General features: G+C 37.4%; 1 protein-coding gene and 2 long non-coding RNA genes across 3 annotated transcripts; 2 read left to right on the forward strand and 1 right to left on the reverse strand.

Annotated features, from left to right (window-relative positions):
* Positions 1–2,757: 2,757 nt before the first annotated feature.
* LOC125192387 lies at positions 2,758–3,814 on the reverse strand. The gene is made up of 2 exons (XR_007171379.1): positions 3,084–3,814; positions 2,758–3,006 (listed from the first exon to the last, which is right to left on the reverse strand). It is a non-coding gene; the product is annotated as an uncharacterized LOC125192387 (long non-coding RNA).
* A 1,216-nt stretch (positions 3,815–5,030) lies between these two features.
* LOC125192847 lies at positions 5,031–5,814 on the forward strand. The gene is made up of 2 exons (XR_007171480.1): positions 5,031–5,130; positions 5,589–5,814. It is a non-coding gene; the product is annotated as an uncharacterized LOC125192847 (long non-coding RNA).
* A 4,393-nt stretch (positions 5,815–10,207) lies between these two features.
* LOC125192927 (ras-related protein RABF2b-like) lies at positions 10,208–12,930 on the forward strand. The gene is made up of 7 exons (XM_048090604.1): positions 10,208–10,366; positions 11,021–11,098; positions 11,201–11,368; positions 11,761–11,809; positions 12,104–12,177; positions 12,403–12,496; positions 12,635–12,930. The coding sequence occupies exons 1-7, from the start codon at positions 10,328–10,330 to the stop codon at positions 12,733–12,735; spliced, it is 603 nt and encodes a 200-aa protein (XP_047946561.1). The 5' UTR covers positions 10,208–10,327; the 3' UTR covers positions 12,736–12,930.

The following is a 12,930-nucleotide window of genomic DNA, read 5'->3' on the forward strand; positions in this document are numbered from 1 at the left end:
CCTTAAAGTGGACGCCGCCTACAACCGGTCTACTAAAACAAAGACTTAGACCTTGTTAAGTTAACTTATACATTTAAACATGCAATTAACATCAATTAAATGTAAAACATAACAACATTATGACAAAAATAATCTGTTTTATTCCTTGGAAAATAAAATAAGAGTTTTACAGTATTCAATCACTCGAAACGTGATTTCTAGTATACAAAGTGGTGCAGTCGTACATGTCATTGTACGGTGATTTCTTTCAAGCACTTCCAGTCTTGGGCGCTCTTGAAGGAGAAGCAGAAGTTCGTTGAAGGTGTGTTGCCCCAATCGACGGCGGTGAATAAGAGTGCGACGAAGCACACCTTCGGTGATTATACAAGCAGCGACAGCAGCGCAGCTCCAATGGACCTCAACCATCCGATGTTCGAGGATGAGAGTTTCGGCACACCGATGTCCTCTCGGCGTCCCCCTAGCATCAAGGCTGCCAAGGGCAAGGGCAAGGTGACATCCTCCACTGCTGCGCCGCCTGACTAGGCCCCGAGCCCGACCCCAAGCGTGACCACGGCCCCGACTTCGGCTGCGATACATGCCTACACAGATTTGGTGGCTGAAGGAGCAGGAATATTCTCGTGTGTATGTAAATAAATCAGACTTCTTAGATCCAAAGAATCCGCTAGATCACGGGGCCTAGGAACTCAGAGGACCTTTGAAACCATCGGTCGTTGGGCACACAATCGGTTCCTGCCTTTCAAAACCCTCAAACCACAGTACTAAAAGCTAGTATAAGGAAGTAGGGATCGAATCGTAAGTAAACATGCAAGAGATTTGGATACTGGTTTTGGCTGCTGCCACGCATTTTTTGGGGTTGAGACCTAACTACTAGACTGGGGAAATGTAATAATCTATTCTAACAACTAGACCTAGGCAAACATAACTGAAACATGCATGACCAAAAACAAGATGTAAACAAGATAATATTCCAGCCTTAACATATTACTAGACCTGATGAACAACTTTTCCTAAAAATGCCTAGATAGAGGAAAGACAGATCGTGGGGATCATTTCCCAAATAAGCAAGGTACGAATGAAAAGCTGCAGAATAACTAACTAAAGGTTCAACAAACAACTAGCTTCATCTTCTCTAACGATCCTTGATCACAAAATGCAGAGAAAAACAGAATAAACTACCGAATGAAACAGAGCAAGCTAAATTAAACCATTTAACTACGATTAACTACTGAAATTAAGCAGATCTACTATTGCTAGACGAGGTAAATGAGAGAACATAAATTAAACATCAAAACCATGCAGAAATGAATAGATCCAGACACTGGACACTTCATTCGCTCCGGATCCACAACAAACCACAACAATTCTCATCTCCGATCACACAAATTCAACCAGATTCAACCGATCAGCCACGATCTCCACACAATTCAACTCAACAACTCAGATCAACCGCTAAAAGCATCCAAAGTAAACAAGAAAGCAGAAATAACATGAAACGAAACCATAGCTAAACAAGTGCAGGTTCAACAGAAATTCAACAAAATACGGCCGAGCTTCGAACAACGAAGGCTCGGGAAATTTAGAAACGGGAATTTAAAATAGAAACTTCAAATTGTATCTTCTCCTCGCGTAGAGACGGTGTTGCACAAGCTGATTCTTAAACTATGAACCCTAAAAACCCCCAAACTGATCCCCCAAGTGTGTGTGTAGAGTGTGAGAAAACTGAGCTAAGAGCTAAAGGATGATGATCTCATGTATGCCGCGTGCTCTTATTTATAAGGAGTTGAGCTTCTAGATTCTTCCTTGTATTTCCCATCCTGCCATTTATCTAGGATGCTCCTCCGTCTGGTAAACTCTCTTCTTTTCTGCTCACTTTCTCTGCCAGCCTCCTTCTCCACGCAATCTTCTCATTTCTTCCTGGATCTGGCACTTTCTCTACACACCTGGATTACAAAACCTTGTTAGACCCGGGAAATTACAGAATTTAACCCCATAACCAATGCATGAAATTAGCCTTATCAGTGGCCTCCTCCGGATGATCGATGGCCTCAGCCGCAAGTTAGGATTACTAGACTAGCCTCTTTTTATATGTAGTGCACTTTTTATTTTTTCTAATTTTATAACTTTTTTAAAAAAATTAAGTAAATATAGGATTTGCATTTTAATTGTGTTGCTTTTTTTATTTATTTAGGATTCACATTCCTATTTAACTATGGAACGTACCAAAATGACTCTATTATTATTGTTGAATATGAATCGGAGTTGTTGTTGACAGTTGAATGTAGAAGATGATTAAGGAAATTGAGAGAAATTGTATTTGAATCTTGAAGAGAAATTACAGCTCGAATTGGGGAAAAACCTTCTGTATTACTCAGCTTACAAAATCCTTATAAAGTGCTGATTGAAAAACTAATCTAACTAACAACTTTAAATCCTACGGCTAGGATTTAATCTTCACTATTCTCCCAATCGGACGGTCTCTGAGTCTTCACAGCTGGGATGATCCAATTCCTTTACTAACTATGTATTAGTTATTGCAGCTAAGCAATTAACTGCTACAATTATATAACAGTATAATGTTTGTAATACCCGCACCATTAGTTTGCTTTCGATATATTAATGTGGAACTAGAAATGTAATGTCCTCTCTTTTCGTGAAGTTTTCAGTGGAACTCGAGCCTTTAATGAAACTTAATCTTTTTAGTTGCAAAGTAAAAGCTAAAGAAGTAAGTGAGCGAGTTAAAACAGACTAAAGATACACTTCGGAAAAATAAAGTGTTTCGAATGGTATTTTCGTGTCTAATAAAATGAACAACTAATAAAATAGTTTACATGGATCAAAGTCCTCAAAGAAAGAAAACAAGGAAAGGAAAATACAAAATGTGGAGTGCATTTCGGGCCTTTTCTCCAGGCCCAATTTAGGGCCCGTTTCGGGCAGCCCGTCGGCCCAGACATCAAATCCAGGCCCGCTCGCGATGCAGCCAGGTAGTAGCCGAGATTTCACTCTCACCTGCAAGATAAAAACAAGTTTTAATGGCTAAGGAACAAGAGTAATTAAGGGACTACTATTAGAAGGGAAGAAACAACCTTTCTTTTGCTTTGGAGGACCAAAGACTTACCCAAAAAGGGCAGTCCAGCCTGCAATCTGTCACGCCAATGCAGCACCTGTTTCTCACCAGCCACAACAAACAAGTATCAATTAATATCCATGTACTAAGTACTCAAATAAAGCCATCTCTCAAGTATATCCTACTGCAGAATCATAGTCAAAGGGGATTCTCTGTAAGATGGGAACAAAATAGTGTAACAACCCCAATTAATCCCCCATAGTGCCTCAAGATTTCAGCCTATAAAAAGCCCCCCACACCACCTTTGAACACCCTCCTACACATCGCAAAATTCAGCAAACTCTAGTGAAAACCAAGAACAAGCAGTAGCAAGCTTGAGAGGGGGGAAAACCGAGACCAAAGGCAGATTTTCTCGAAGCAGCCGTGATACCGAGAGGTAAACACCTCCACCCCCTTTCTCCCAATCAAGTTTTTCATGTCATCATATAGAGGCACCACAACTTAAGAATCACAATCAATATATCACAAGCACACCCTCTGCCTTTGTTCGAACATCATGCTTAAGACAACAAGTTTAGAGCTTTACCACGTTTTGAAATAAGAGAAACGACCTGCTGCTGCCCTTACACGCAAACTCAGTAATAGCAAACCAAACCAAGTTTTACCACAATAATCAAATGCAAGAATTTTCGTTAAATCTCATAAGCTTCTGCCCAAATTAAGTGGCTACACTAAGAATAAGATAAAGGACTTAGCTTTAAGGGAAAGTGAATCCGTCGGAGGTGGAGACGGCGACAGCGGTGGTAGCTGCAGGAAGAGCTGCAGCTCGACGGAGGGAGCCGAACTGATCGACTCCGGTTAGAGAAAAAAAAAACAGAGGAAAGTCGCAAAGGCAGTCGGAGCTCCGTGCGGAGGGAAGCGATGCCTTCTCCTCTCTTCCGACGGTGCAACACCAGCCATGGCTGGGCGTTGAGGTTCCGGCGGCGGCGGCTCGTCATAGGCCCAGAGCTGACGGCTGACGGCGGGGCTATGTAGCGGCCAAGACATCGAGCTCGCGCACACCAGCGAGGAACGCCAAAGACGGTGGTAGGAACCGTCGAGCGTCCTCCAACGGAGCGATTTCCCGCCTGAATCGACCAAATCTCGGTCGGTTGGACGGAACGCCGAGGTCTGCCTCGAAATTCCGGCGGCGGTGACGGATGGCGGCGTTGGCGACGGGCGAGGCGGCGTTACCGCCGAGAGAGAAGAGGGAGGAGAGATTAGGGTTGGATGTGTTTTGATTTGGGGATGTTTGTTCTAAGAAGAGAGTGAGACCGAGGATGGTGAGGGAGAAGCATCAAGTCCCCGGCGGCGCAAGGGAGGCGCCGACCGGAGCAGCTAGCGGCGGAAGGCGAGGAGGCGCCGCCGAGCTCTCTCTCCGTTTAGGGTTTCGAATTAGGGAATTAGGAATGAGGGAGGGCCGATGTTTTTGTGGAGTATTTGGGGCTTCTCCTTTGTTTTTATTCCAATTGGGCCTCTTTTTACTTTTGTTTTGGGCCTCAATTTAATCAATAAGATGGGCTAGTGGTGCAAGTTTTAATTTGGGCCACAAATTAAATTAAAGAAGGAACCTAATTAAATCATGGGCTTTTCTATGTTATGGATTTAAAAATTAATAGTCCGCAAATAAATTTCATGAGGATGAGTCTAATTTTTCCGGGAATTAGCATGAGTGCTCAAATGATTAATTTTAAGAAATTACGATACTCTAACAATGAGTAGACCTCGAGCCTAAATTTCTTAAGTACTTAAATGCATGGCATAGGAGGTAACACCCTCTAGTTAAGTGAATAATTTTTCTAATTTAATTAAATCTACTGATTTAATTAATATTCAAGAATTCTAGAACTCTTCTAGAAATTTTTAGAGGAAGAATAAAATGATCACGCACTTAGGATGCATTCATGTTTAAGCTTAACGGATATCTCAAAATCTAATTAAGTATCATTTTATTTCCTAAAGGGACGTCTTCGAACGTCATCTAAGACCAAGTTAAGGAAATTTCGGAAGGAGCTTTAGCTTTTGAGGTGGGCATTCTTTCAAAACGTGATTTCAGTATGAAAATGTGAATCTTTGCTCAAGTATATTGTCATGCCATGTTTTGTTTTATGATTACCTATCTGCTTGGCTATGCCAATTTAGTTAAATCGAATTCGGGTCCCAGTAGGGCCGCAAACCCTACTCGGACTAGTGTACACATGAGGGGACCGTGAGCTAACAAAGGAGTTGGCCGGTCCAGTGACCGTCGTGGAATGTGGCCACATTCCCGGTTCACATCAGTTTCAGATATGGTATATCTATGTTATGTGATTGCGCAATCAAATCTTTACTCAAGGAAAAGTATTTTAGTGACTCGGGTCTTTTAAGTAAAACCCCGTGATCACTCAACTGTGGCATTGACAATTAAAGATAGAACCATTTTTGGCAATGTGCCCACCGAGTATATCAAATACTCAGCCCTGCATGTTATTTTTCAAATGTGCAGGTTGAACGTGGACGAGCAGGCGAAGGTGTTGGGACAAGCTTTTTAAATAAGTAGTTAGGTAGCCCAAAGTAGCATGTCTTCATACGTGCTATTTTGTCTTGGACTCTTCCGCTGCGAATCTAGAATTTTGTGCTAGAAAGCTATGAACTTAGTTTTGATACTCTGAACACGTTTTGACTATGTACCCATATGCCCTTGATACTATTGATTTAAGTGATTTCATCCTTTTTATTGTTGTTCCTTGATTACTGAGAATTGTTTAGTCGCGAAATAGCTACGCTCACTAGCACTAGGGAGTTGTGGTCGTGACAATGTTGGTCTGTATATAAAATAGGAATGTGAATATGTGATGTATATGTATGTAAGAATTTTGTTTTAAAAATAACATAGAAATAAACACTACAAATTAATAGTTAAATTGTTAAAGAAATAGAAATTCATTATCTGTGAAATAAGATTAAAAACATTTCCTATTACAAACTAGGAGTACTGTTTAAAAAATAACATAGAAATAAACACTACAACTTAATAGTTAAATTGTTAAAGAAATAGAAATTCATTATCTGTGAAATAAGATTAAAAACATTTCCTATTACAAACTAGGAGTAATCAAGAAAATTTAGTACATATGGCTAGATAAAATATTCAAAATAAAAATAGTAGAATGGGCTAATATTCTGGCAAATCGATGAGATAAAGCCCATCTTCAATCCTATCTTTTGTGGATGTTTAAAGTTTTCTATCTGATAGAATAAAAGATAGAGTAAATTAAAAAAATAAGATAAGAGATGAAAAATGCTCCTTAAATTATGAGCCGAAGGGATCCTTTTATAGGTGTAAAGAAGGTTAAATGGGCTTTGGACTGAAAAACACATAAAATCTTCCCTATTTGGGTGAATCCCGCATGGCCGCATGAATCACGCGTCTAGGTACCTTCGTGCAAGGGTAGCGTTGAGGCTACATGGGTTGTGTGGGAGATCCAACTTGGGTCGCACGTCTAGGTAACTTCGTGCGGCGACTACGACAATCATGTGGGCGTTGGTCGCCAATGTGCGCACTGATTGCACGAATGCTTTGCAGAATTTGACACCTTTCGGAAATTTTCATAAAACTATCATAACTTTTTATCTAGAACTCTGATTTAGGCATGCACCCACACGAAGCTCTTTCAAAGACGAAGACATTGATAGCTTTGAAAGCTAACTGGAAATCATTATTTTTGGTAATTTCCTTCTTAAATTCAAAACTTCCTCTTGTCCCTTTTGTCATGAGCAAATACCTATAGGATCAAACACACACCATAATGAGTTTATAGAACACTTAAAAAGGGCATAAAACCAAGAGAAACATCCTGCAGAGTTAAATGGAGGAAGATATGATATGATAGACAAATTAGAGAGAAAATGAATTTGAATTCAATTTTTTTTTTCATAAATAGTATACTTGATCGACATCATTTTAGTTCAGGTAGACATTGCGTTTTTTCACCTTAGGGCAAAACATCACCATTGTTGTCCACGTAGATTTTTTACTAGCCACGTCGATTTTGATTTGTGGAGACATTAGAATTGTTGAGTTTTAAGCCAGACTTTTGAATTCTTTAAAGAGTGTCCTCAATAATGAGGACACTTTGGTGGACAAGCCACTTTTTTTTTTCCACAGCGGCACAACCACAAAGAAATTGTCCACAAAAGTGGACACTCCCAAGTCACTTTTTTTGTTTTATCATTTGATTGTATATTTTAATTTAATTAGAATTAAAATTATCGGAATGGTGTGAAAATAATGAGGGGAATGAGTTTTATTTATAGGGAAAAAAAGAAAAAATAATAATAAAAAAAATCGGCCGGCGCCGTAGCGCACATGCCTCGATATAATCCGCCGCGGCTCATCCATCCCCGCTCTGTCCTCGCCAAATACTCGGCAGAGGGCTGGCCACCCCTCCCCGCTCCGCCGCACCTGTCCTCCACTATAGGGAGCCGCGGCGCAGCCGACTCCGCGGCGGCAGCTGAGGCTCTCCTATTGTGGACACTCTAAACTACTCACCAGATTTTAGTCATAATTCGTGAATTTAGAGTCGATTTCCCCTGAAGTATGTAGTATATGGCACGATATGATTTCAAATCTGCAAAAAGAGGATAGGGGATGATTCCCTGCCAAATATTTTATCACATGCCATATTTACAATTTTTTGACAAGATGGCTCAAGATCATTTTATTCTGATAACCAAATTTTGTTCATCACTATATATTTGCAGCTTTATTGAAAAATATTCTTTTTCGTCGTTGCATATTATAATGGCCATAGTATTTTTTACTATTCAATATGAGGTAGGATATCAAATTATTATTGATTGGTTGGGTACAAAATTATGTAAAGTAGTCCTTTTAAAATGAGAATATTATGCATGGCAAGTTTCTTAATGTCAAACGTGTCTTTTAAGATATTCTAGTATCTAAAAAACATGCTCTAAATGTTTCAATTTCCTTTAATTTAGTTTGAAGACTTAATTATTCCAACCTATGAAACATAGTGTACACTTAAAACTTTCATTGCATAGTGATCACAAATAGTACTAGTAGTCAAAACATAAAACGACACGAAATGAAAACTAGCTTAAAAATGAAATTGGTGTCCAACAATACGCACGAAATTACTGTATATTACTAGCACCTAATATATGAAATGAAAACTTGCTTAAAAAGTGCATGGGTATAACATGTACACATCTACGTAAATAAATGGTCAATATTTTATTAAAGAGTAAAGGCCAAATGTGGTACCTAACATATGTCCGTTTTATCAATTTGGTCCTTAACATTATCATTTTGATTATTTGGTCCCTCACAAATAAACTCGGACCCGAATCGGTCCTCACTTAACAGAACCGTAAAAAAATAGACGGTGATTGCAATTTGACTATATTAAATTACTAATGGTAATTAATTATACCTAATTATAATTCTTTTCCTATTAAATTACAAATTATTCATTTCATTTTGCAACTGATACTATCTTTTTTCCAATTTTGCTAATAGGAAAAGAATTATAATTAGATATAATTAATTACCATTAGTAATTTCATATAGTCAAATTGCGTTCATCGTCTATTTTTTTACGGTTCTATTAAGTGAGGACCGATTCAGATCCGAGTTTATTTGTGAGAGACCAAATAATCAAAAAAATAATGTTAAGGACCAAATTGATAAAACAGCCATATGTTAGGGACCACATTTGACATTTACTCTTTATTCAATATATTTCATATTGTCCCTGATTAAATTATAAACAATTGTATATACGCTCTTATTCAATTATGTTGTTCAATTTGTGGAAAAACATTATAATTGATATATGTTCGAGTCCCACCAAAAATATATACTCTCTCCTAATGTGATGATCATTGAATTTAAATGGGGAAATTTGGTGACCAAACTTCACTATGAAAGTATGACCAACTAATAGTATCATGTAAGACATCTTCAATTTTATTCCTTTGAACCGCTAAAGTTAGTTGTACAATAATTGACTAGCTAGCTCATTCAATTGCTTAATTTTAACTTATTAGCTTTCACCCAACTCTCATCAATTATTTTCCCTTCAAAATTTTTTACCAATCGCATGCCAAAGCCAGCCCTCCTGCTGCTACAGATTGGAAAGTTTTTACATTATTTTTACATCTTGAAATTAATTTTTATTTATTTCACTTTGCATATGGAGTAAGTACACTAGGTAGTCTAATTTTCACTAAAATAAAAAATATTACTACTGGATTTTACCTGCAATAGAAGATTGAGATTATTTTCTATCCAATTAAATTCACTAAAACACAAAATAAAGTAGGCAATTAGCATAATGATACTCCAAAATCAATCTCATAGTATATCGTTTTGTAGTAAAAATATATACTTATATTTAGGTTCACAATAAATCAAACTCAAATCACTTTTTCAAATTCCGTGAGTTAAGTTTAGCATAAATGGTTAAAGTAAAATCACAATTTCATGTTATATTTACAATAAAATGGGTTTGAGTTTATGCACGTGTCCAGAAAAGGAATACATCTACCACAGAGGAAGTACAATTTTCTAAGGGTTTCTGATTTATTTTTGTAATTTTTATCCAACTTAATCCAATATGAAAATTTAAAATTTTATAAAAAATGAATGTAGTCCAATCTAAATTGTTCGAAAATCTGAATCCAAAAATCTAAAATCCGAACGATAAAATCCAAAATTGCTTAAAAATCTGAAAATACAATATCAAAAATCTGAAAATTGTAAAAATAAAAAATTCAATACCAAAATCCGAAAATCTAAATTACTGTGCTAAATACCATAAGAATTGTTCAACCCCCATCATTTTATTTATTTAATTTGTACTTATGATTTACTCCTACATATAAATATATTTCGAATTTCAAATTACAACTCATTTAAAAATATCTGATCCAATCTGAGTATCCGGAATTTTTAAAAGGTCCGAGCGGAACCAAAAATTCGAACTGAATTTTCAATTAGATCTTGTTCTGATTGAATTTTAATACTCCATTTTTTAAAAAATTTATTTTTATTTTATTTATTTATTGTTTTAGTAATATTTTGTCCAGCCTTGCCTTCTCCAAAACCCGACTATAATCCTGTTTTTTCACTAAAATCAATTCCAATAAAAAGATTCAATTTTCAGCTGCTCGGACGCTGAAATCCAGCTGCTGATCAGTGCGTTATTGTTGCTATTCATGGCTTCCAGCGGAAATAAGAGCATCAACGCCAAACTGGTTTCTGCTTCTCCTTCCGGCTCGTTTTCCCCCTTTTCCCACTTCGCTTTAATTTTGATATAATTTGCATCGTTTTTTATATGGTTTCACCGGTTTTGGCGATTGTCATTGTTTTCATGTCAAAATTGGTGCTATATGTTGATTCCTATGATACAGATCCCTCTTTGTCGACATTAAACGAGCGAAAATTGTGCCAATTTTGTAGTACTACTATTTGTTGTTGGTATCTGGTATTCATCGATAACTAGATCTCTTACTGAAACAATATTTGATTTCACAATTGAGATGGGAGGCAACTTTGAATCAGAGATGATCAATAATATCAAGATCTATTTTCTCCTGCTTAGGTTTGCAGATTGATATTGATATTGAAATTTTGATGTATATTGATCTTTTAAGTTTATTTTTATCAGATTGATAAATTTCCCAATGTTCTGACCCAATCCAACTAACTGTACTTAAATACAGGAGAAAGTAATTCCAGTTTATATAAATTTGGTTACCCTAAATCGTTACTATAAATTGGATCATTATGTCAAGACTTGACAATAAATAAACCACTGTGTGTTCTTTTATGCTGGTTACTCATCTGAACTTATTGCTAATTGGATGACGTTTTTTACTTTTTTTTTTATTTGTATTTTTTGGCATCAGGTGCTTCTTGGAGATGTAGGAGCTGGAAAATCTAGTTTAGTTTTGCGTTTTGTGAAAGGGCACTTCGTTGAGTTTCAGGTGTATATATAAAACACTGTCACTGTCATGTAATTTGATAGGCGCATTGCATCATAACCTCTTCTTGATCTGATGATTGACTCGGTCCATTTCTTGCTGTAGGAATCGACTATAGGTGCTGCATTTTTTTCACAAACAGTTGCTGTGAATGATGCAACTGTAAAGTTTGAAATATGGGACACGGCAGGTCAAGAAAGATACCACAGCTTAGCTCCGATGTATTATAGAGGAGCTGCTGCTGCGATAATTGTTTATGATGTAACAAACCAAGTAAGTGCTGGCCGCTTAACAATCAAGTTAGTTGAATGTTGTGTTAGTTTTGATTGAAATTTGTTTTGAGTGATGTCTGTATAAAGTGGATCTTAAACTCACCAATTTTGCTTCATGAATAGTTTGAAATGAACATATTGATCTCAATTCGCCCTTTGAATATTTCAATCCAAGTACAATGAACTGAGTTCTGGGTAGGTTCTAATAAGCAAGTTAGTCTGTCATAAGCTGATCCAGCAGTTACTTTGAGTGAGTGTGATGATACTTTATTAATTCGTTCTCCTCCATTTCCATTCCTCATTGGTTGCTAGGTGCCACTAATTAATCTGTAAGGTAGAGATTTGCAGGACACCTAATCTTCATCTACTTATACGATTTTTTTCGTTCTGTAGGCATCCTTTGATCGGGCCAAAAAATGGGTCGAGGAGCTCAAAGCACAAGGTAAATAACATCTTTTGATGCATATTTGGCTTTTGCTATTTTCTGGTATCCCATTTGGATGTTCTGCTTCAAAGTGAAGCTGGACTTTGCATGGGGCTAAGAAGTCCGGCTGTTTGTATTATTTGCTGACAAAAGTAATAGGAATCGATGGGGTTACGTTGTTGTTGAATTAAAGAGTCATCTAGTCATCTGTCTCGAGGATGTTTTACTTTTCTCACTTTCTATCAACAATTTGTAGAAAATGCTGAATTTGATTGTGTTCACAGTTCACACCCTTTTTCTTTGTGGCATTAGGCAACCCAAATATGGTCATGGCTCTTGCTGGGAATAAATCAGATCTGTTGGATGCGAAAAAAGTGGAACCCGAGGCAAGCATCTCTCTTTCTTCTTAAATATACTCATTGAGTACCTGCTTTTAGCTTAATTGCGCGACTTCTACCACTTCTCTGAGTCTATTGCCACTCCTATCCTCGTTAGAAATGGTGTTTTTGGTGTTAATGAACTTGTAACGTAACTCCTAAAATTGATCTTCACCATTGCCCTTCATCATCATCTATACTGTTGTAGGTTAATTGGTTGTAATATTACTGCAGGACGCACAAACCTATGCAGAGGTGAACGGTCTTTTCTTCATGGAGACATCAGCGAAGACCGCAACTAATGTCAATGACCTGTTTCATGAGATAGGTAAAGCACTCAAATTAGAAAGCTGTTTAAAATTTGAGATGACATAGGAGCAGAATGCTTAGCTTTCTTTGCAATTAAACATCACTCTAAATTTTGAGATATGTTTGGCTAAGACTACATTTTATATATGGTCAACAGCGAAGAGATTGCCTCGTCTGCAGCCAGTGCCAAACCCATCAGGCATGGTCCTTGTGGATCGAACAGCAGAGAGGCCAGCCAGTGCTTCGTGTTGCTCTTAAGAGCTAAGGCGGACCCCCTTGCCCTCGTTATCTACAAGTCGTGTCATGCTATCGTGTTGTGTCATAAAATTCTTTGATGGATATAGCGTGTATCGTTCCGTTCATTCATTAATATTTTGTACAGGATTTCAACTGCTTGACTGAAAGAGATAATATATTTTTTGTGTTAAAATGTTGAAATTGTTTAGATTCGTA

Source organism: Salvia hispanica, chromosome 6, assembly GCF_023119035.1.
Source record: "Salvia hispanica cultivar TCC Black 2014 chromosome 6, UniMelb_Shisp_WGS_1.0, whole genome shotgun sequence".
NCBI classification, from domain to species: Eukaryota; Viridiplantae; Streptophyta; class Magnoliopsida; order Lamiales; family Lamiaceae; genus Salvia; species Salvia hispanica.